General features: G+C 53.1%; 1 protein-coding gene across 6 annotated transcripts in view; it reads right to left on the bottom strand.

Moving 5' to 3' along the window:
* Positions 1-15,942: 15,942 nt before the first annotated feature.
* The window catches only part of PTPRU (protein tyrosine phosphatase receptor type U), a 56,968-nt gene continuing 48,427 nt past the window's right edge, over positions 15,943-24,483 (bottom strand). For all 6 annotated transcript variants that reach the window (XM_074555899.1, XM_074555898.1, XM_074555904.1 and 3 more), the window contains 3 exons: positions 22,065-22,222; positions 20,829-20,964; positions 15,943-18,663 (listed from right to left, as the gene is read on the bottom strand). In XM_074555899.1, coding sequence (XP_074412000.1) covers positions 18,601-18,663; positions 20,829-20,964; positions 22,065-22,222 — 357 coding nt within the window. In that variant the 3' untranslated portion in view covers positions 15,943-18,600. The remainder of the gene's footprint in view (positions 18,664-20,828; positions 20,965-22,064; positions 22,223-24,483) is intronic.

Here is a 24,483-nt window from a genome sequence, read left to right as displayed (position 1 = left end):
CCAGCTCCTCCATCCACACTGGGACCAGCCCCTCCATCCTAACTGGGACCAGCCCCTCCATCCACACTGGGACCAGCCCCTCCATCCTAACTGGGACCAGCCCCTCCATCCACACTGGGACCAGCCCTTCCATCCTAACTGGGACCAGCCCCTCCATCCACACTGGGACCAGCCCTTCCATCCTAATTGGGACCAGCCCCTCCATCCACACTGGGAGCAGCCCCTCCATCCTAACTGGGACCAGCCCCTCCATCCACACTGGGACCAGCCCCTCCATCCACACTGGGACCAGCCCCTCCATCCAGCCCAGGAGCAGCAGGAGACACTTCCCTAAGCACAAACCTGCCACAAAATCCCTGCAGACGCAGTGCCCTGATGTCAATACAGCCCTGGCTGTGCATGGTGCTGTGAAACACAGATGGATCCAATGCAATCCTGAGCCATTCCCATTGAATGCCAGTTCAACTGGATAATGGGCCCTATTGATTGCTGCAGGGGTCGGACCAATCTCACTTGTCCTTTCAATGATTATTGTGGCATTCTCTACATTATTTCTGCTCAGTAAAATTAATTCCTCTTTGCCCACCCCTGTTCCTGTGGATGGGAGTGTGTTCCAGTCTCCATTCCTGCGGGGGTGGAAGTTAAGGAGACCTCTGCAAGGACTGGGGGACTTAATTCACTTCTAAACTGTTGTCAGACAATTTGATAATTTTTTGTTTCTCTCTAATACTGTCACTGGCATTAGTGGAAAGAAAACAATAGCTGCATTTGGTCACTTAAGGAGTCAGCCTCCCCTTCCACAGCTCTACTGACATTTCTGTCTCCAGCCTGGACACTAATGCATTCCATTTTAATTTTAGCAAATGCTTTCTTTATGATCAGAGACATTTTTCATTTGTATGTGTTTGCATCTCTCTTAAAATTCAATACTTCATTTGGGGCTGCCAGGTTATTGCTGCTCCTCAAAATAAAACATTTGTGGCACAGGAATATTTCAAATTATTTTCTCTGGTTTCGTCCACTCAAGAGCAGCAATTGCCTTTCCAGCTGCTCTGGGAGGAGCAGAGAGGAGTCAGTCCCAGCCCCTGCCCTCTGCACAGAGGATCTGGAGGGAAATGGGGCTGCTTGTACAGAATCACCAAAAACAATCAAAAGGAGAGGCTGAAGGAGATGTTTGTCCTCCTTTGGCCATCACACTGAAGCTCCTGGGAAAGCCTTCCCAGCCAACAGCATTTTACAGTATAATCATATTTCCATGGGGTGCAGCAGGAGATTCCTCAGGTGGTCTGAATCCCTCCTGTGCTGCCTTGAGCCAACAAAACCAAGGGAAGGGCTCTGCAGAGGGGCTGCGAGGGTTTGTTTGCCTGTGCCTGCCTGTGCACGTCCACCTCGCATAATCCCAAAGCATTTGGGGAGGGAGCAGCCCCTGATCTGCCCCTGAGCTCGCAGGAAGGGGAAGGAGCAGGAGGGAATGATTCCTGCGGGATGGAGGTGGCCAGCACTGGATAGTTCTGGGAGCAGGAACTCATCTCTGATCTCCCCTAACAACGGCACAAAGGGTGCAAGCCCAGCCCTGCCAGCCCAGCCCAGCCCTGCCAGCCCAGCGCCCCTCAGGGGCCCTGCAGGAGCTGTGTTTGCACGGCCCGAGGAGAGGAGAGATCGTATTTTATATCAGCAATAAATGTCAGCAGCTAAAATCAACCTTCAATTCCTAACTGTCGATTTTCCATAAAAATAAAGGCTGGATACCGAGCTGGGCAACCCACAGGTGAGCTGGCAGAGCCAGGCAGCTGGGATTCCTTTAAACACTGTGATACCTGGGGCTATGAGAAATCTCACCTCCTTATCACAGAGCAGCCCCTCGTTAACAGTGGATTTCCCACCTCAGGGTCGGACATGTCCCAGTACAAGAGCCCTCAAACCCAGGCACTCTTGCATCTACAGCATTTCCCCCTTTATTTTCTTTCCCAGTGTTTCTGCCCAGCCCAGCTGTAAACAATTGAAGTAATAAAGCTCCCACCATTTCCCCTGGAATATTATTCCATGGTCTAACAGATATTGCCATTAGAATTTTTTTTCCTTCCTGATGCAGTTTAATTTCACCCCTTTATATCAATGTATAGAGAGAAAAGAGAAAAACCACAGACAGTGACAGAGAGGGCAGAAGGGTCTAGAAGGGGTGTGGGCAGGATGGAGCTCAGGAGTGACAGTCCCATGACAGCTGTCCCAGCCTGCTGCAGAACGTTGGATAATCCATCTCCATCTCCATCTCATCTCCATCTCCATCTCCTCCCCAGCCTCTGGAGGCTGTGCCTGCACTGGAGAGATGTTCCCGGTGACCACGGGCTGCCAGCACATACACAGACCCACCGAATTCCGCCTGAAAACTGAACCCAGGAAAGGAAAGTTCAGGGTGTTGCAGCGCTGGCAGGATATGCTCCTCCTTCCCTAATCAGGATGTGTTATTGGGGAGCACTTAAAGCCAAGTCAGGGGTAATTAAAGGTAATTAAGCGCTCTCAGTGGGGAGTGAGGCGCTCGGGGATGCAGAGGAGCTGCCCTGCGGCTCTCGGGGAAGGGGATGAGGCTGTGCCGGGCTCGGGGCTGCCCAGAGCACGCAGGGACAGCCCTGGAGGCCAGGCAGGCTCAGGCCTTTGGTTCATTCCTTCCCGCTGCCAAAGGAGTTTCTGCAGGAGCTGGGGGAGAGCTGGGCCCAGGGAGCAGCTCCCAGCCCGACTGTCCCGAACGTGACGGGATGGGCCCCGTGACAGCTGAGGGGGCACAGGACCCGGCAGGGGAATGAAGCAGCTGCTGGGACTGGAAAAACCCTGGCTGCAAATGGGAGCTCAGCCCGAGCAGCAAAAGCTGTGCCCAAAAACCAGCAGTCACTCTCCACAGCGTTCATCTTCCCTGCATTACTGGGAAAAGCAAATAACTCCCGATTTACTCCGAGTCCCTGCTCACACGTGCGAGGAGCTCCATAAATGCCCGTTTTACACGAGTCCCCACACAGCCCATGAGCAGCAATAGGTGGAGCTCCAAGCGCTGCCAGCGCCACAGGAGCAGAGCAGAGCCAGGCCGGAGTGTCCCACCCTGTGCCTGCGTGGGACACGGCCAGCCTGGGCTAAATTGCAGGTGAAAACCCAGCACATCTCTACCTAAACATGGCCAACCACTCACAACTCAACTTCCAAGATGCTTCCTTGCCTATGACAGAAGAACTGATAGGATTCCATGACCACACCCTAATGGTTGCAAGGCAATCTGCAGCCTAGTCCTCTACCTATGAATCCAGATACTTACAGAAAAACTGTCATCAAGTACAGCTGATGCACAAGAAATCGACGTTGTCTGAACGATCCTGCCAGCCATAGTGCTGGTCTTGCTCGCCCTGCTGTCCTTACAAATCCTCTACATGATAGACAACATCAACGAACCTGATCTGACCCTAAAAGCCATCGGTCACCAGTGATACTGAACCTACCAATACACTGATCTCAAAGACCTGACATTGGACTCCTACATAATCCCCACTACAGATTTACCCTTAGGACACTTCCACCTGCTAGAACTCGACCACCGTGGTGTCATCCCTATGAGCTCCACTGTCCGAGTCATCGTCACTGCTGACAACGACACACTTCACTCATGAGCTGTCCCCACTCATGAGCATCCCCCGAGCTGCCACGGACACAGCCAGGCTGCCAAAAGAGTCTGCCTGGGGAAGATGAAACAGGAAAGCTTTATAAATATGATTGCCTGGCAAAAGATTTTGAGAATATGGAAACTCTAAGCGAGATTGAAATGAAAGCAAGCTTTGAGATTCCTCAGTTACTGAACAACTGGAAAACAATGGCATGGCCAGCTGAAGGTGATCCCCTTTGGATCAAACAATCCCCTCTGCTTGCAGACAGGCCCAAGGCTCAGAGCAGACCCTGCCAGCTTGGCAGAAGGGGCCCAAAGAGGAGTTTTTAGGGTTTAAAATGTAACCCAGTGTGGTAATGTAATGATTCTTATAGGCTGTATGGAAATGCTGTAGGATTTGTATCTTGGACTAGATTAGTTAGTGAGAATGAGAATATTCAGCACAGAAGAAGATTTATGGTATTGTAAAGGGGAACCTTGCTCTCTTACTCTCTTATCCTCCTTTTACTCTCTCACCCTCTCATCCTCTCTCCCCCTCTCTTCTCTGGGGCCTGCTCTGAGCTGTGTCTGGCAGCTCCCAGCAGGGCCCTGCACCCAGGCCCTTTGCAATAAACCACAAGTTCCCAGCCATGGCTGCAGAGATCTCTGCTCTCTGTCCATCCTGACTGTGCTACCCCCAGCACCCTAAAAGTCTGCATGGGGAAGACCTTTGCTTTGGGAAGAACTTGTGCATTAATGAACTTGGGAGGGATTTAAAAGCCATGTGGATGTGGCACTTGAGGCCAGGCCAGTGATAGGTTTGTAAGTGTTGGACTTGATCTCAGAGGGATTTTCCAACCTAAAAGATTCTGTGAGGTTGTGGCTCTTACTGCAGGTTCTGTGTCTGGCTATGGCCTTGCTGTCAAACCTGGACTCCAGACCTTGCTCAGTTACTCCAGCAGAGCCAGATTGCAGCTCTCTAATTCCAGTTTAACTCACACTAGAGGTGCACAACCTGCACCAAGCTCCTTGGGGGATTGCTCTGCCTGTATGGATGTAAAGGGAGTCCTTCAGCCAGCCAGACCCTCACTCACTGTCAGGACTTGTTCCCTGCAGTAGGGCCCCGTGGCTGAGTGCTCCCTTTGCACCCCTCAGAGGAGTTCTGCAGAGCTCATCATCTCAGTAGACAAGGAAAGCACCACAGCAGAGCGCTGTGCCTGCAGGAGCATCAGGCAGGGTGGAAATGCAGCATCCCTGGGCTGACACCTTGTTTCTGGAGTTTGCCATGCCCATGGGAACAAAGCCTGAGCCAGCCCTGCTGCTGATGCCAGGGTGCCAAAGGGAGGCAGTGGTGCCAGTCCCAGGGATGCAGGGCTGGGTGGGAGCAGAGTGTCCCCAGCCTGTCCCCGTGTGCCCACAGGGCTCTGGCAGGGGCTGCTGGGGCTGCTTGGATGGAGCCTCTCCAAACCCCATCTGCCACTGTGGGCTGGGCTGTCTCCAACCTGGAAAACCTTGGCCTCCCAGAGTGATCCCAAAGTGGGGAGGCCATGCCATCTCCAGGCTTTGGAAATGAGGAATGTTGGCTTCAATACAACATTTTGCCTGCAGATCCCAAAGCATCTTGTGAGGCCCTCACCTGCTCCATCACAGCAACAGCACAGCCACAAAAGGCACTCAGACACCACTTTGGGCTATTCCTGCCCGATTTCTTTATCAGGCCCTTCCCTCTAGGTCTGCTGCACTTCTGTGGATACAGAGCTGTGCATCAAAAAAGGGTTAAAACCCCAAGGGAGCTGCTGATTACATTTTATGGAGTTCAGAAAGGCCAGTGAGGCCCTGGAACCAAACATTTTGCCTTTTAATGACACCCTCATGGATTAAGAGGGACCTGTCTCCCCACAAACATTAAAACAATGGATGGATTACCCTGGCGGCCCCACCAGTGCACTGCTGGTGTGGAGACACCAGGGAACAGCCTGCAAAAGGGCCACAACAGGTTTGGGACAGGCGTGGCACAGGCAGGGCAGTGCCACTTCCCTCCACTGTCCCCAAACAGCCACCCTGGCAGTGCAGCTGAGCCAGGGCAAAAGAAAGTGGAAAGTGGTTTTGGGGTGAGGGGAGGTGTTATTGCAGATGTTTGGGTTATTGCAGGGGTTTGCCTAAAAGGAGGAGGAGGGAAGGGGAGAGAAAATATCTACCAAGCTTTAGAAGAAGCAGATGGTGGCAGTGGAAGGGAAAGTGCCTGTGGGATGAGTCCCATGTGTCACAGACATCTTTTGTGAAAAATCCTTTCTTCAGGATTTTTCCCCCTTCTGAGAAGCTGTGGCCTCAGCAGCAAAATGTAAACAATGGTTATCTGCTGCTGTGGAATGCAACAGGTGCATCTGTGATTGGTCTCATGTGGATGTTTGGGTTTACTGACCACTCACGGCAGAGCTGGGTCTCACTCTCTGCTGGGACACAGATCTTGGTTATTCATTATTTTCTATTCTTAGCTTAGCTAGGCTTCTGAGAACTTTTCCTTTCTATTTATTTTCAGTATAGTTATAATGTAATATATATCATAAAATAATAAATCAAGCCTTCTGAACATGAAGTCAACATTCTCGTCTCTCTCTCACCCTGAAGATCCTTGTGACCACTGTCACATCCCGTGTGAGTGAGATTAGTCCCAAGCTTGCAGAGGTCTCTGAGTGCTCCTGTTCTGGGCCATCAAAGCCTCGGGGTGTTCTGGGCAAGGCAGGGTCTCTGGCTGCCTGGGGTTGGTCCCAGGGCTTTGGCAGCATCGTCCATCAGCACCCCCAGTGCTTTGCCCCGGCAGGCACCCAGCCAGGACCCCTGTGTCACCATCCCCGGGGCCCAGCTGCCACCTGAGCTGTGCTCAGGCCGTGAGCCACCTCCAGCCAGGGCTGGCAGGGGACACAGGGACCCCTCAGGCCCTGGCAAGGGATGCTGGCCCTGCTGGGCCTCGCCTGTGACTGGCAGGATGGAAATCTGCCTAATTAGCACCAGTAAAAGCAGCAGCAGCAGCAGGGGCCCGGGCAGCCCCTGCCAAGCAAACATGTTCAAATCAAACTGCAGCTCCTTTGCTCCAAAGTTTACAAGATGTTTCTTTCAAACCCTCATTAAGCCCTTCTGTCATCCCCCCCTGTGCCTCGGTTCCGATGCCAGCACACACAGCCCTGCTCCAACGCTGTTCTAACCCTGCCCCAGCCCTGTTCTAACCCTGCTCCAGCCCTGCTCCAACGCTGTTCTAACCCTGCTCCAGCCCTGCCCCAACCCTGTTCTAACCCTGCCCCAGCCCAGCTGGGCATGTGATGTGGGCATTGCTGGCACAAGAGGCATGGAATGGCCAAGGAAGTCTGAGGGATTGGATTTTCCACTGTCCAGGTCATCCTCCTGGCACAGCCACCTCTGCAAAAGCCCCGGGACAGTTTGGAAGTGGAACTGGAGACATTTCCTGGCCAGAGCAGCCCCAAGTGCAGCAGGACAGAGCCTGACCTGGAGGGAGCTAGTCCTGCCCACCCCAGGCAGGGCACACAGCCCATCCCTGCCAAGCTGCTCCTTGGCATCAGCAGAACGCTCTCATGTGGGAACAGCCCAAGCCTTGAGCACAATTTTTGGAAAAAATTTAATTCCTTGGACTCTCATTAAGTGTTGGGCACCAAGTCCTGGCTCTGGGTGAGCACCTGGGCTGTTTCCCTGCTGCTGGCACAGCCCCACACTGTCCCCTCCCCAGGTGACACAGCCCCGAGGACAGAGCCGAAGCATAGCCCCACGCCCCAGGCAGATTTTGCTCCTGAGCTGACACTGCCCTTTATCCTGAGGGTCTGGGAACACCTGACCAGGGTTTGGGGCCCTCAGGGTTTGTGCCAGGCGGTGGCATCCCTTGGCACATCCAGGGATGCTGGGAGCAGCGAGCAGCCCCAGGGGAGCCCAGCCAGCTCCAGGCACTGGAAAAGCTGAACCCTCTGCCAGGGTTTACTCAGAACTTTGGGCAGTCAGCCCTTTTCCTTCTGCTGAGCTCAGGACTGCGTGAAGTGCAGCTCACAGGCAGCAAGGTGCCCCACAGAGAGCCTGAGAGGTGAGGAGGGAAACATCAGGAGGGGAAATTAAATGGAGAAACTCAGCTCAGCTCCAAGCAGAGCGTCCCTGCTGCTGCCCTGAGCAGAGCCCTTGGAGCCCCCTGAGCCCTGCCTGGCCTGGGCTGGGGCACAGCAGCATCCCCTGCCCTGCAGGGTGGCCCTGAGCATCATCCTGCCTGCCCTGGCACAGGCTCTGCCCTGGGCATCACCTGCAAGGAGCAGATGGTAAAGGAGAGGAGAAAGGGCTGCAGGTCAGTGCTGACTGATTGTGACACCCCAGTGACACTGCCAGCTCCTGGCCAGGGCCCCTGAGCTCAGCCAGAGCCAGAACCAGAGCCAGAGCCCACAGCCAGAGCCAGAGCCAGAATCAAGAACCAGAACCAGAAACAGAGCCAGAGCCAGAACCAGAGCCACAGACAGAGCCACAGCCAGAGCCAGAGGGACAGCCACAGCCAGGGCAGGAGCAGCAGAGCCTGGCACAGGCTGTGCCCCTGGGTGCAAACAAGCAGCACGTGAGGCACAGCCAGCATGGCTTGTCCAGCCCAGGGGCAGGAGCGCAGAAGGATTTTGGCTGGAAAAGTCTTTAATGTCATCAAGTCCAGCCATGGAGGCAGCAGTGCCATCCAAGCCTCCTGTTCTCCCAGGTTTCTGCAGCCCTGTGTTAGGGCCCCCTGGGCTGGGGGCTGCAGCAGCCCTGGCACCGGGTGGGACATGCTGGGCTCAGGAGGGATCTGTGCACAGGCACTGGGGTCAGCCCACAGAGCTCCCTTGGCAATGCTCTCCAAGCTCTGCTAAACCTGTTTGGGTTTGGGAGGCGGGGGAAGGACCAGGAAACATCAGGTTTCAACACTCACAGGGTTCTGTTATTCCCCTTTTGATGCTACTTTTTATTTTGATTAAAAAATGCTTTGAGGTCTGACACAAACCTCCCTCTTGCCCAAAGAGCCAATGTCAACACAGAGCTCTGTGAGCTCCTCAGGGGGAAACGTTTAGAGTTACAGAATGAAAACATAAAAATTAAAAGCACCGGCCTGATCTTTTCCGAGCTTTGCTCCTTCCTTTGCAGGCACATTCAGAATTTTTTCTCCTTTCCCTATGAAACATTGACATTTTGGGGTCCCACAGCACCCACAGCTGAAGCAAACCCCAGCTCCCAGTGGGCAGTGTCCAAGCCCCTCTGCTCCCACCCTCCGAAAAGACCCTGGCTCACTTTTCCTTGCAAAATCTCTCCTTTTGGAGCCAAGTCAAACACCTTCCCCTCCTGGCATGGAGCACAGAGCCCAGCCAGGCTATCAGCAGTATTTAGTTAATGCTGGAGAAACCTTGGATCAAAAGGAAAACAACATTTTCCCACAGAAAATGCAAACTCCAACCCCTTCCTGTGCTCAATTAAAGCAACGCCACTAATTAGGCTTCCATCTACCCATCCCACACACTCTCCTGGGCCAGCAGTTTCCTGCCCACCCTTGTGCAGCCTCAGGCCAGCCTTTCTCCAAGTGAAAAAGCCTGTGAAAGGCATGAAATTGGGCAAGGACAGGTTTGCAAACAACCGCAGCTTCTGGAGCTTGGCAAGATTTGATTTCAGCAGAGAAACTCAAACCAAGAGGGACCTTTGCCAAATGGTCTGGCACCAGGGCAGCCAATGCAGGCAATTCAAGGTATTTGTGTCCCAGCCTTGCATTTTCTCTTGCTGTGGGAGCAGGGAAGGGGGAATTCTGTCCTTCCACCTGCATTTTTGTGACTCTGAGTGGCTCCAGCCAGGCCCACTAAAGCATCTGCCTGTGTGGATGCGTTTGAGGCACACTGGGGGTGTGAACCTGTTTATCTGTGTGTGTTTGTGTCCCTGCACTCGGGCTGTTTGCTGGAACAGGCTGCACTTCCCCCTGCATATGTCTCTGTGGCTACGTGCCTGGCTGCGTGGGAGAGCTTCCCGTGGCTCCTTGGTGCCATTCCCAGGCAGCCCAGACAGCAAAAGGCACATGCTGCACTGGGGAATTATTAGTGAGGGAAGCAGTGGGGAAGGGCTGAGAAAGGGTTAATTTGCAGAAAATAATCCAGATGGGCAAAGAAGTGCCACAGAGGGTGTTTGTGGTGGCTCCTCCCAGAGAGGTGGAAGAGAGAGGACAGGAGCTTTGGGAAGGGAGAAAGGGAGAGCCACAGGGTGGGAGTCAGGGGACAGGTGCCCCCCAGGCTTGTAGCCTGCACATTTATTCCCTGGGGTTTTAAAAGGATTCTTCCCACTGAGTCTTTTCTGGCATCAAGGCAAGAGACATCGAGAGCAGCAAACCCTCCCAGCAGCACCTGCAGGGCCCCCAGGAATTCCAGCCCCTTAACACTGGTATCTCACAAGGCTTTTCCCAATGGAAAGGTCCTCCAGTTCCTCCCAGAGCAACTCCACACAGCAGCCTCCGAGATGAACAACTGGGATCTCCAGCTCTGCAGTTCTAACCCAGGATGACCAGCTGGGATCTCCAGCTCTGCAGTCCTGATGGAGCCCAGGGGCTCCCGTCCATCCCCAGCCCACCCAGGCCATGGAGCAGCATCTGGAGTTCCCTCCAGGACAGGGGTCCCTGGGGGTCCATCAATTACTCTCCTATCAATGCCCTTCTCGGTTCATTTCTTTAACAAATCTTCCCTGTGCATCTTGGTGGAAACAGCCCAGAGATAATAACAGTAGATATGGGTTGACCTATGGGATTCCTGGAGTGATCAAACTGTCAGATAACAGAATAAATCTTTCTCGTGGGCTGGGATTAAATCAGAGAGTGTTGGCTGCTGCGGCTTCTTATTTATTTGTGTTCTCTTAAATTGCATTTCCCTTCCCCCCATGAAGAGCACTGGCTGCCTGCAGCTGTAAATTACTGCAGACCTTCTGGTGAGTTGAGACACCGAGTCTCTTAACCTTGCAAACATCTCCTGCTTCCTTTAATGGCCTCTGAGAGCTCCCAGGAAAGAGAAAGCGAAATGGGGGACATGATTTGATGGGAAGTTCATACCTTGGCATTGCCCCGGTCTGGAGATGCCCTGCAGCCCCTCGCTGTGGAGCTCCTGGATGTTTCATGGCCTTGGATGCAGCATTTCCTCTCGGCTTCCCCAACCTCCTCCTGGCCCTGGTTCCCTGCAGCACCTTGGGGCAGGGGCTGGGGCTGTGCCTGCAAACAGCTCTGGGGAGCTGGGAATCACATCCATGGAACCACAGAGCCATTCAGGCTGGAAAAGTCCTGTAAGAAAAGGGGGGACAGGGTGCCCAGAGCAGCTGTGGGATCCATCCCACCCTGGATCCCTGGCAGTGCCCAAGGCCAGGCTGGACACTGGTATAGGTGGCCATTGAATCTTATTTGTATTGTATAGGTGGCCTTTGAGCCATAGTAAAACCTATGTATTGTATAAGTGGCCTATGAGTCTCAGTAAAACCTATGTATCGTATAATTGGGTGGCAGCTGTGGCTAATGAAGATAACTGGGATAAAAGGGGGTGGGTTGGCTGCTCAGGGAGAGCCTTGGAGGAGCCCTGGTGAAGCAGCAGGAACAACACTGCTGTGAAGAGCTGCTTGTGAGAAAACCACTCAGAAGATATGGGACTCTGGAAATATAATAACAACCCACTGGGGCTGGGAGCAGCCTGGGACAGTGTCCCTGCCATGGCAGGGGTAGCACTGGATGGGCTTTGAGGTCCTTCCAACCCAAATGACTCCATGATTTAGGATTCTAAGATCAAGTCCAGCCATGAACCTGGCACTGCCAAATCCACCACGTCCCTGGAAGGGGCCATGGCCCTGCTCTCCTGCACGAGCACATTCCCAGGGTCCCCATTTGCTCTGGCAGGTGCAGCATGTGGATTACTGGGCTCAGGCAGCATCTCTGGAGCTTGGCTGGGAGGTCTCATGACAGCTGTAGGGACAGTACCAGGGGCTGGCTCAGGAAGGGTGCTTGGAGAGATGCCCAGAAGGGTTTGGTCTCCAGTGGCAAGTCAGGAGAAAATTTTGACAGGGTAAAATGTGCCCCTTTAAAAAAAAGTTAAAATAAAATAAAAAAAGGAAAAAAGTACAAACCAAACCCAAACCAAATCAAGGTGTGAAATTTGCTGTGAAATGATTCTGGAAAAGTTTCTACATTTCAGTGCTTAAGTCCCTGTTTCAGAGGAGGCTCCTGCTGACCCCCTGGTGCTCTTCCACCTCCACAGAGTGAGCTGCAGGGGAGGTGGAAGGGAGATCCAGGGAAGCTGGAGTGTATGTACAGCAGGATGCCTGTCCAGGCCTCCATAGAAAAAGGTCTCACACTTTCTAATCCTTCCTAGGAGCAAAAATTTTCTGGATCCCACTCCAACAGCCTCCATTGCCAGAACCAGTGAATTCCCAGGGGTCTGCAGAGCCACCAGCACATCCTCAGGGACAACTTCCCCCATCCCGCCCTTCCCACAGCCATCCAGCCTCCCTGCCAGGACCTGGACACTCCTTGGTGTAAATCCTGAGGAAACAATCAGGCTATGGGACCTAGTTCCCAGTCAGACATTTCTAATGAATCTGATTTTGTAAAAACAGAAATCCTGGAGATGCAGAGTCAGCCAATCCCTCTTGAAACCTCATCAAGCATCACGCAAAGCAGGGAGAGATGAGCTGCTCCATATTCCCTTTTTGTGCTGTTTGAAACACCATCCCAGGGAAGGGAAGGGAAGGGGGATGCAGCATCATCATCCCCAGGGTGGCAGGGAGTGCTGGCAGATGCTCTGCCCAGCACAGGGGCTGCCCTCAGCCTTTCCCCAAGATGCCACAGGCAGGGGAGCAGCCCAAGCACTGCAGCTCAGATAAAGTCAGGCTGGGTTTGGGAAGGGAGAGGTGCAGCACTGAGAGATCTCCAGAACGTGCTCAAGGAGCTGCTGGCAAATCCACTCTTGCCTTACCTGAAGGACCATCCTCCAGCCCACCAGCGGGTAAGAGATGCCAAGAAACTCCAAGGGGCATTGCTCAGTCCACTGGCTCCACCAACACAGTTGTTCTGCGATTGGAAGTCCTCCCATCACTTTCTTCACCTCCTGGGACCGTAAAAAAATTATAACTTGGCCATTGGCCCTGAAATGCAGAGGGTGTGGCACACGGAGACCTGGGTGCAGAGCCATTAATGTGGAAGGGCTGACCGAGCTCCCATCGTGTCCGTCAGAGATCCCCTATGGACCCCAAGGCTGCTCAGGAAGGGGGAGATAATTCCCTGCTGCTGTTAATCTGCAGAGACACCTATGACCACAGGAAAATCACAGGTTAAAGCTGTTCCACCTCTTCCAGCAGGAACACCTTCCCTGTCTTGTGAACCTCGAAGACATGACACACAGAGGAAAGATAGATGATTAATTTGTTTTTCCAAACCATGTCCTGGAAAAAAAAAAATCAGAGTTTTTAGCTAGAGGAAAATTGTTTTGGCAGCCCAGCCCTCCAGGAGCTGTTTTGGAGTTCATTTTAGTTGACTGAGTGTGCTCACACATCTGTGATTAGACACTCTACAGATATTTTTGTTAACCTCCCTATTTGAAATTCTCCCCAAATTTCCAGAGCAGGATTTTCTTGTCCAAGCATTTGTATTTTGTATCCGTGCTGTAATACTGCTTTATAAATAGCAAGAGCTTTATCTTGACTCTAACCAACAACCTCAACTTAAAGCTAAATGCATAATTTACTGCAAATTAAACTTAATGGGACTGGAATAATTATGTTGACTTTTGGAAGTACTTAAGGATAAATACATGATTAGATATTTTGCACACCGTGAGGAAATATTTATTTCAAAATACAAATTCTTCCCATTGAGTCTTTGGATGGAACATTTAGAGGTGACATGAGCAGCATAGAGATTACAGCCCAGTTAAAGCTGCTTAAACAAATTCTCCTACAGGACTTGGAGCATCGGAGAGGTGGGAAGTCTCTGTGCCATGGGATCATGGCCTGGGGAAGTGGGCACATCCCTGCCTGGGGCTCTGCAGCCTCTGCTCCCTGTGCCCGCTGTGGATGAGGAGCCCTGGGCTGCCCATGGGAACAGGATCATCCCACCCAGCCAGCCCTGCCCACGCCTGGTCCCCAAAAACAAACCCAGCAAGGAGGGATGGGCCCATGGCCCAGCCCCAGGGCCAGCTGGGCTGGGTTTGTCCCATTCCAGCCCCAGCTGCTCTGGGTTTGTCCCGTTCCAGCCCCAGGGCCAGCAGAGGGCTGGGTTTGTCCCGTTCCATCCAGGCAGGTGTGGGCAGCTCCACAGGGCTCTGCAGTTCAGGGTCAGAGGATGAGGATGGGGTGAGGATGAGCCCAGCCAGAGCCACAGCAGCTCTTGGCCTTGCAGGGACATCCCAGGTGATAAATGAGCATGTTGAATTTGGTTTCATTTTAATGAATTAATCTGCCAGGTCAGTCAGGAGGGTTAACACAGCCTCCCTCAGCCCTGCCTCTGGCCTGCCCCTCGGCTCGAGGCAGCTTCCAACATGCCACAGCAAAAGGAACAAGCCCAACCTTTAGAGGGCTGAAGTGCCATGAGCTGCTTGGAGGGACAGGGATGGGAACTCCCTGGGAAGGGTCTGGCTTCTCCTGAAGGAAGAGAGGAAGAGGAATCCTTGTCCACCATTTCCTGACTGCCTCGGGCCTGGCCCTCTGCACCGGGCTGGGTGAGCTCTGGGCACCCTCCTGACAACATTCCCCGTGTCCTGCAGAGGTTTCGGGGCTCTCCAGGGGCAGGATGGCCACGGTGGGGGCAGTCAGGACAAAGCTGAGCATCCTCTGGGAACAGCAGCCCCTTGAGGCAGGTGGAGAGGGCTGGCACAGGGGTCCCCTCCTGCCACCTCTGTGCCAACTGCTGATACCCTGGGCTGGAGCTGAACTCCCCAACACTTCCAGCGCTGTCTATCAGCCAGGATTAGGGAGAGAGCCTGTGGATGGAATGAGAATATCCAGATCACCTCCAACAATACCATGACATTGGCTTAGGGAAATTATTACCAGCTCTACCAGGCATGTGTACTGCAGATAACAGCACAAAGGAGGCATTGAGCTGGCAAGCAATTGCCAAGAGTTGGGCACTGGACACGTATCTGGATTGGTTATTGACATGCAAAGTGCTCCCTTTAAGTGGCTCTGATCCATCCAGGCCTGGCAGAGCAGCAGCAGGACCCGAGTGCCTCAAGCCATGCCCATGCCAAGCTCTGCTGGCTCTGCAAAACAGGGACAGGGGGCCCATCCCATCCCATCCCATCCCCAACTACCCCCAACAAGGCACTCACCGGGACACTGATGAATCCAGGTGGGACAGAAGAACATCTCCACAGGACATCTCCACAGGATGAGCACCTCAACTTCTGCTCCTGTCCTGGCTCTGGGGCCCTGTTGGCTCTCTGGGCTGTCCATGCCTCTTCCAAAAGATGCAGGAATGAAGTGAGGAAGGACAATGATGCCCCCCGCACCCCTGAGCTCCTGGGGCCACAGAGAACCATCAAACCCAGTGGCCACCACCCTTGTCCCCACAGAACTGCTCCCATTTTTACCTGAACCAGCCACAATTCTCGGTTCCTGCTGGGAGCAGCTCTGTCTCTCTCTTCAGAGCAGCCTGAGCCCACCCTGCCCTCCAGGACAGCCCTGGGGACACAGAGCTGAGCCCCAGGGACACCCTGCCAGGGCTGCACCCACACACCCAGAGCCCTTCCCAAGGGCAGGGCTTGGTTTTGATTTGCATGATCCCCCTTTTTATTATTTATCAGTAAAGTGTAATTACTGCTTCCTTCACGAGCCTTAATTAAAGATGAAAAACAATCCTGACAAGTCAATTAGATTTTTTTTCCTTGGTCTCCATTAAATTAAGACTCAAGTGTTACTGGAAGTGTTTCATATCACAACACATTTAACTGAAGGCTGCTTCGTAATAAATAAATCACTGAAGACAATGCAGGAACTTTTCCTGAAGGCTCTTCTTTCAACAGGATTTCGTTTTCCAGCTGGGAAATGCTCTGGTGCTCTTTTTGCTCCACACCAGCTCTTCCAGCAGGAGCTGTGGCTGTGACCTCCAGGAGGGCACCAACAGCAAAGCTCTGGAAGCACAAGGCAACCCCATCTCCTCTATGCCATGGGGGCTTTGCAGGAACCTGGCCCTGCAAATCTATTCCCAAAAATGCCCTTTAAAAGATAGAGCTGAGGGAGAGGCTTTTTCTGCACCTCAGGGCTCCCCACATCACAGCTCCCAGCTCAGAGCCAGGAAAGAACTCCAGAGGCCATCACAAATTTGGAACATTTATTTATGCAACTAATTTTCTTAAAAGGAAAGAAAGCCAAAAATAATATAATAACAAAATAATAAAAAAAAACCATTAACAACAGCTGGCTGTGTGTGGTACAATCCACATCAGACACATCCCTCCCTCGGTCCCAATGCTCCATCCTCGTCCATGGTGGAGCTGCCTCATGGTCCCAAGTCCCTTTGGCACCAGGTCTGGGATGCTGCCAGCTTTTAGGATCACTTTGACTGCATATAGACAAAATTGTTCCAATTTGGTGTTTTTCTTGGGTTTTAATTTTTTCCTTTTTTTTTGTTTTGTTTTTATTTAAAAAAAAAGCACCACTCCAATCTGTAATACCAATAAACATTATCCATCTTAAGAACAGTATTTATATTTTTATATATAGATTTCTATATATAGATTTCTATGTACAAGATGTCCTTGCCTCATGTCAGAGGAGCATGTCAGTAGGAGTTGGAGATGGGCTGGGTTTTATAGCACTTGGATTTCAAAATCTGCCCTTCACCAGAGATGCCCTAAAAACCCAGAGACACCAAGCAATGAGGTATCAAAATAAAATAAAAAGGGAAAACTCTTGATTTTAAAATATATATACAACTCCTCCAGTCTCTGTAGGACTAAGTGGGGTTTCACCCCTCCTCTTTTCCTCTTTCTGGCAATACTTTACCTGCAGACCCTGTGGGATGCTCCCTCCCTCTGGACCACAGGCAGGATGTAGCCTAGGCAGCAGCATTGCTGGACAGCCCCCAGAGCATCCCATCCCATTCCCAGGGATTTTGGAGGCTCAGCTCAGCCATTTTCATACAAAACCAAACAATTTCTGCACCCAGCATGCAGCGCCTTCCCTAGAACAGCACAGGCAGGTCTATGGAGAGATGGGGACTGGGAAAAGGACACAGATTTATCCCAGTGTGAGTACTGGTGTAGTCAGGTACTGGTTTTACTGGACCATTTGGGGGTAAAAAAGACCTTTTGGTGACAAGACAGAATGGGCACACTGCAGATGAGACAGCAGGGATAGCAAGAAGGAAGGAATGATGTCATATAGCCCTTGGCATAAGTTATTGTCAGACTGTGAATTCCTCAGGGAGGAGGTGGCAGAACCAAGGGTCTGGGGTGGTGCTGAAATCCCCATCACCACAGCAGTGGCACATTGTCCAAGGGCAGAGAGGGCAGGGATGGCTCTTCCTGCTCTCTTTAACCCTTGGGAGGTGGATGGAAACACCTCCTGGGTCTGCTCCTCCAGCCATTTCAGCTGTGCAGCCTTCCTGATTCCTGGGCAGAATTCCCTGGGCAAGGCTGGGCAGCCCCAGGCAGGCAGGGCAGGGAAGCTGCCCCTGCCCTGGGCAGGCATGGCTGGAGGAGGGGGGACACAGATGGGGGTGAAGGGGGCAGATGGATGAAGGACAGGGCTGCCCTCATGAAAACTCCAGCATCTGGAGGGGTTTCTCACCTGCTCTGCTCCATCCCCCCCAGAAGTGATGGTGAAGGGCTCAGCCTGGCTCTCAGGACAGAACCAGCCTCCCCTCAGTTCCCAGACCTGGATCCCTCGGGATGCACCTTCCCAAGGCCATTTATTACAACCAGGCTGAGAGCAGAGTCTCTGGAATTACCACAACATCAGATGGAAAAAGTGCCATTTCACACCCGCCTGCAGCAGGATGGAGCTAAAACACCCTAGGTACCTTCAGCCACCAGCCCCGGTGGCACAGGAGTGTGGGGACCTTCCCCTGTCCAGCCCCAACACACAGCCATGGCTTTGGCACAGCTGAGCCCAAAATCAATCCTCCTGCCCCGCTAGGCCCAGCAACTGCCCAGGGGTGGCACCCAGGAAGGATTTGGGATAGACCCAAATTTTGAAGATTTTGCTTCAAATGCAGTGTTGCACAAAGGCAGGGTTAAAAACAGACCCATGGGTCAGTGGGACATCACAGGAAGAATTCACTGCTACAGATGGAGAGGAAGGTGTGGAGATGCTGGGGAACCATCCCCTCCAACACTTTGCAAAAGCACCAGGAGGGTCCAGGTCAGTCCCTGCAGAGGGACATTGCATGGCCAGTGCCCCCCATCCTCATCTCTGTCTGTCCAGGGCTGGGTACACAAAGGGTCAGAACTCACAGAACTAACAGAGGATCAAATTCATGGTGCCTAGGGGCAGAAACTCAGAGCTTCTGGGGGACCTTTGTTCTGGCTCAGAGTGAGCCCCACCAAGGGAAAACCTCCAGCAGCCTCCGGGCTCCTCGAGGAGCAGCTTCAATACCACACACAAAAGAGCAACATCTCCCAGTGTCCATCCTTCTGTGATGGGAAACAGCCTCAGCTCCTCGTGGCCTCCTCTTCCTCCCCTCCCTGGCCTCCTCTCCAGCAGCTGCAGAGACCCAGCAGCACCAAGGCCAGGCTGTGACTCCAAGGAACCGGCTGAGCTGTGGGATCCACCCAGGCAGGGAGGGAAGATGGAGAGCGGAAGATGAAGATGGAGAGTGGCCAACACATCTCCATGTCCTTTTGTTTCCTGGATCCCAAGTTTCCTGGAGGGTCCTTGGCTGTCTCCCCGAGCAGGGACACAGTGCCCAGCTGGGAAGCGCGGCTGGCACGGCCCTGCACGAGCCCTCGTGCCCCTCTCGTGGCCAGGTGCTATCTGCTCTCCAGGGACTCCAGGTATTCCAGTGCTATGTCGTAGCAGAAGTGGTACTGCTCCTGTTCAGAGAGAGGAGAGAGGGTGTTAGGATCCGGAGGGAGCTGTTTCCCAAAGTTGTGAGGAGGAAGGACAAACACAGATCACCAGCCCTCAGGAAACACCTGCCACCCTCCTGGGGCCCCCTGAGCGTTCTGCTGAAGCCACAGCCAGGAAAATTCCACTCCTGGCAAACAACACCCACACTGGGGCAGGGGCATGGTGCCCCAGATCCAACAGCTCCACACACACTGAAACACAGCATTTTGGGGACACACAGCACCGTCACCTGCCCCAAGGGAGGAACCAGAACTGCAACATCCCCTTATTGTGAAAATACCTTTATTCACCATCCCAGGTACAACCAGCACTGGGGGCTCAGCAACTTAATCATCTCAGTGACTGACATGTGTCAGTCAAATGATGGAAGAGACGTGGGAACAATGGAGTCTGGGGTCAGAGGTGTCCACAACAAAACCTTAGGTAGGAAATCAAGGAGTTTTTGTTTCTGAGTTCAGCAGAGGCTGGAAAAGGGGAGAGCACCCAGGCAAATATCCATGGTTGGAGTGGATGGAGATACACTGCCCTGGCTGCCAGGACATTCCTTTATCATAAATTCTCTTGCCCAGCAGGACCAGGCTCCTTCTCCCATCTTTCGTGAGACATCCAAGGATGGTGTCAGCATCCTCCCACCCTTCACTCCCCATCAGCTGCACAAAGGGAAAGCCCAGAGTGGCTGACTCCTGGTTTTGAAACAAAAATCCCTGAACTGGGGCTTGTGAGGGCAGGCTCATCCATCCCTGTCCTCCTGCCCATGACCTGTTCCCATGCTCCCCCACCCTCGGACAACTGACAGCACAAAATCCTCAGGAGAGCTCTGACCGTGGCAGTGCCCATCCCAGGAGAGCAAAACCCCAAACAAATCAGGATTTTGGTGCTGCTACAGGCACTGGGACATCAGGTGGGTGTGAGAGCAGGGAGGGAGAGGGCAGAGCTCCTCTCCCCAGATCCTGGCCGCAGGATGGGGATTGGAGCCTGGCACGAAAATCCTGTTATCCCCCACGGGATCCCAGGTGGGAGCAGGCAGAGGGGGAGAGGGACTTCAAAGCAAGGAGGCTGCAGCAGCCCAGATTAAAAGCACATAATGCTTTTTGGATTAAGGAAAGGGATTGTTTCCATTTATCATCATATAAAAATAACCCCCGGGGCAAACACAGGGGGAAGGGGTGCAGGCAGCAGGAAGTGCTCTCTGCTGGGCTGAGCTCCTTACATCAGGCATGGATTCAGCCTCCTGGTGACTCTGGGAGATTGAGATTCCCAGAATAGCCAGTTCAGGTTCATTTGAGGCGGGAGGAGGCTTGTGTCCTGATGGGAAATGTTACCTTTTCTTAATACCCTTGCAATTTAGCCCAATGGGTCTGGTGGCTTCATGCTTGTCACATCATCTTTCCATTATCTGCATCCATCCCCTCTCCCCTCCCTCTCCTTCTCCTCTGCTTTTAATTCCTAATGCAAATCACATCCCCTCCTCAAAACCATTTCATTTTGCAACTTAGGGATTTTATAATCTAAACAGGGTAAACATTTCCAGCTGACTTGCTTTTAAAACATCATGAGGCACCTGGATCCCTCCACCACGGGGACAGACAAGTACCCACTCCCTCCCCTGTTCCATCATCAGGGCCTGAATTAGGGCAGGGGCTTTTTGCCCTGACCTGCTGCCAGCTCCAGCCTCCTCCTCAGGACACATCACTCCACTGCTGCTCCCAGCAGCTTGTGCACCCATTAATTTCACTCCAAGTGCTGCTCATTCCCTTTCATATTTCTGACAGGAATTTCTCTCACTCCACACCAGCGCTGCTCCCAATGCCACAAACCTTCCAAAGAACCACAGTTACATCCCGTGGGTTAATGTGACTGGGCCTTACAGCTCCTGGGGAGGATTTCCAACAATCCCAGCACTGACTCCAAGGCTGTGCTGGCACAGTAGGATGAAGACGAGCCCAAGGCTGCTTTGAGGAGCTGCCTCACTTCCCAGCCCACCCCAGCACAGTGCTGCCGTGGGGATGCCTATGATGCTGATCAGGATTTGGGGTGGAAAAGGCATTTTGGGAGGTGAGCATCCCCAGCAGCTCTCCTCCGTGCCAAGACCAGAAGCCAGGGTGGAAAGGGAGGGTGTGGTGCTTACCAAGGTCTCCACCATATTTGGTTTGTAGTTGCGGAGGGTCTTGGCAGCAAAGAAAACATCTGCCATGTTGTGACACTTGATCATCTCCAGGATCATGGTGGAGGCACAGAAGGTGCCACTCCGGCCACCTCCATTCCTGGTGGGACAAACACACGTGTCAGGGGTGACAATCAGGTGGCATCAGAGCACCTTCCTGCTCCCTTCCAGTCTCCTTTTCTCTATCCGACCCTGCATCCCAGGGGGTGTCCCAGAGCAGGGGCTGTACCTGTACCAGGGGACCTGAGCCTGCCCCATGGGGTGGCAGGACAATGATCCTGCCCTCCAACCCTCACAAGAGCATGAAAACACCCTTTTGGATTACCAAGGCTGGATCTTGGACATTTGGGCTCAGGTCCCAGCCCTGCCACAGATCAGCTCCTTGTGACCTTGGGGAAGCTGCCATGTCCCTCCTGCCCTGCACAGGGTGACCCTGGGCTGGTGACACAGTGCTGCTGCTGCCTGGAGGAACTGACCCATAATCCACACAGGGCACTGGGAACCTCCCCAGATCCTGGGCTGAACCCCTGCTCCCACACCACCACACCTGCAGCCTGACAGCAATGGGAACATGGGAGAGGAAGAGAGAACACTATGCCAGAGCTTTATAAAGCATGTTCTCAAATTATCCTTCAGGTAACGAAGATGGACAAGGCTGTAATTAGTTTTTGATTAAAGGCTTCACTGCTGTCTTTTCCCATCTGTGAAGGTGCTGGGTCCTATCTGAGGGGAACACACACAGTGTTCATGAGCCAATCCCACTGGGAGGACAGGGGTGGACAGGGCTTGGAGCAATCTGAGGTGTCCCTCCCACTGGAACAAGATGAGCTTTAAGGTCCCTTCCCAGGAAATCACTGCATGGTTCTCTGTCCCCCCCACAATGAGCAGCAAGTGGTGGGAGTGGCACAGCTCCTGCCACGTCCCTTTGGTGCCTGTTACACACAGAGGATGTGGGGACAGGGCTGGGAGCTCTGCCAAGGGTGGGTGACCAGCACAAAGGGCAGGTTGGTGTCACCCCTGCTGAGCATCCACCTCATGGAGGAAGCGACCGAAAACACATGTTGTGGCAGAGGCAGCCCCATCTGGGGACAAAGTCACCCCAGTGAGGGCTTTGTGAGGATCTCCAGACAGTGTTGTGGACATGGAATCTGGAGGCATCTCTCCCTGGGCAGAGCCTGCTCCTCCCCAGCTGACACTCACAAGCAGTGCACCACAGTCCTGCCATCACCACTTTCCTTCTGCCACCTCTCCACCTGGGCCAGGAGGTGCAGGAAGGACTTCTTGGAGTCCGGGGTGTCTCGATAGGCTGACCAGCGCAGGTACTGGAAATGCCGGACCATCAGGTGCCCCTCCTGCAACTGGAAAAATAAAACTCATCAGCTGCAACCCATGAGCTGCCCTCATTTGCCTCCACTGGAGATCTGACAGAGGGCAGGAGATATTTGATGGAGGGAAAGCCACACATGGACAGTAGAGGCAGAGAGGAAAACCCTTTCCTGCTGCTTTAACATGGTTTGTTCAGCCCTGACCTCCAGCTCACACTCATTCCCCATCCCATCCCACCCAGGAGAACTCCATTGTCATGGTTTATTCGACCTCACAGCATCTTGGGATCTCTCTGTATCTCCCAAAACCTGCTCCCAGACCCCTGAGCCTCCTCGAGGCTTCTCCATCACACCTTCACCTTTGCATGCCCAAGATCCATGGCATGTGGTTCTATTGTGCTTGCTGTAAACCAGGAAGCTGCTGAGAGGCTGCCACAGAGGCGGGAGCTTAATACCTGGTAATCTGGTTAGTTTGGAAAGCTAATCTGGTTAGCTGGATCCAGGAGGAGGATTACATGCATGGAACTCAGCAGGCTCTGACTGGGCAGATGTGGGACTCCTGCTCAGGAGCACTCAGAGCATCCCAAGTACGGGACGGGATGAGACCATGGTCAGCCCCCCAGACACAACCTGGGGCTCACAGCTCACGTATGGGGAGCACGTGGAGGAGAAAGGGGGGGTCAGGGCCAGATAGGGGGTCAGGCACAGATGGGGGACACTCAGCTCTGGAGGCTCCATCCACGCAGTTTCAGGTGGCTGCTGAGTGGGATGAGCACCAGACCTTCTCCACCAGCAGGACCAGGTGTTCCTGTGGGGGAGTTAGTATTCCTGGGGACTAAGAGTTGGGGGCATTTGGTGCCCACTCTAACCTGCACATTTCAAAAAGGGGCTTTTCTGAACCTTTTTGGGAGCTTTCCTGAACCCTTCTGGGAGCTCTGATATGAGCTGGTGATGTGCATGTGATAGCCTGACCACCCTAGGCTCCAGTTTTTTCTTCCAGCTGGAAGCCAGGAAAGCAGAGGAGGAAGAGGAAACAAATAAATGGAGTTAAAACAGACTAAAACTCCTTTGACAGCCTGGGAAGGAAAGTTTTAGGATCTGCTTTAAGTGGGGTGAAAGCTCTGGAGCACTTGTGACACCCCCAGTGCCCATCTCCATTCCAGCAAGGCTTGGCACAAAGTCGCTCCATGCATTTCCCAGCCCTGTTCCACAATCTGCTCCCTGGAGGAATCTCCTTGTCGATCCAGAGATTTCCATCACGCTGCATTTTAATTTAGCCCAGAGTATATCCTACCACCTGAGAGCTGAGCATATTTGGTGTAGGATTTTGTGCTGACACCCAGGAAATGCCAGATGCTCTCTTGTGAACCAAAACCCTCTTTGTGTTAAGAGTTCAGATAATCAGGATTTATCTCCTCTGGCCCCAGCCACCCTGCCCAAGCACCTTCCCAGCCGGGCTGTCAGCCAAGCCACACATTCCCTTCCAAGCTCCCTAATTCCCATCTGCCCAGTGACCTTCACTGGGGCACTGGCCTCAGCCTCTTGGCAACCATTAGGAGTTTAAAGACACCAGGGATGCCATCTCCTCCCAGCTGGCATTTATAGGTAAATCAGCTGCTTCTTTCTGTGTACAGCTCTGCATCCTTTCCCTGCTGCCTTGCATTTCTCTTCTCTCAAGACAAGCTTAACCAGCCATGCAACACTGACAAAGGGCAAAAATCTGCGTGGATCTTCTCATCCTGCAGGGAAAGGGCTCTGCTGATACCAGGGGAGCTGCCGTGCCCACGTGGGGAGTGTCCATCCTGTGCTATGTGTGTGGCAGGGCAGAGATGGAGCTTCAGGCAGGAGGAGAAAGGTCTTCCAGCAGTTTTCTAACACCTTTCAAGGAGCTGCGAACTTCAGAAAGGCTGGATGGAGCAATGGCAATTTTACAAGTTCCTCTCTGGCAGGAGGAGAGCTGGGGCTGTCTCCTCTGCAGGAGGAGAGTTAGGCTGGAGACCCCAGCAGTCAGGAAAGATCCTACAGCTCTCAACAACTCCCTGAAATGTTGAAGCCAGGTGGGGTCAACCTCTTCTCCGAGGTAACAAGTGATTAAAAAAGAGAAGACAGCCTCAAGCTGCATCATGGGAAGTTTAGATGGGGTATTAGGGGAAAATTTTTCCACCAAAAGAGTTGTCAAGCCCTGGCACAGGTTGCCCGGGGAAGCTGTGGCTGCCCCTGGATCCCTGGAAGTGTCCAAGGCCAGGCTGGATGGGGCTTGGAGCAACCTAGGATAGGGGAAGGTGTCTCTGCCC

This window comes from Zonotrichia albicollis, chromosome 20 (genome assembly GCF_047830755.1).
Source record: "Zonotrichia albicollis isolate bZonAlb1 chromosome 20, bZonAlb1.hap1, whole genome shotgun sequence".
Lineage (NCBI taxonomy): Eukaryota > Metazoa > Chordata > Aves > Passeriformes > Passerellidae > Zonotrichia > Zonotrichia albicollis.
Note: the sequence above shows the minus strand (reverse complement) of the source record. Positions and strands in the feature narration are given on the sequence as shown.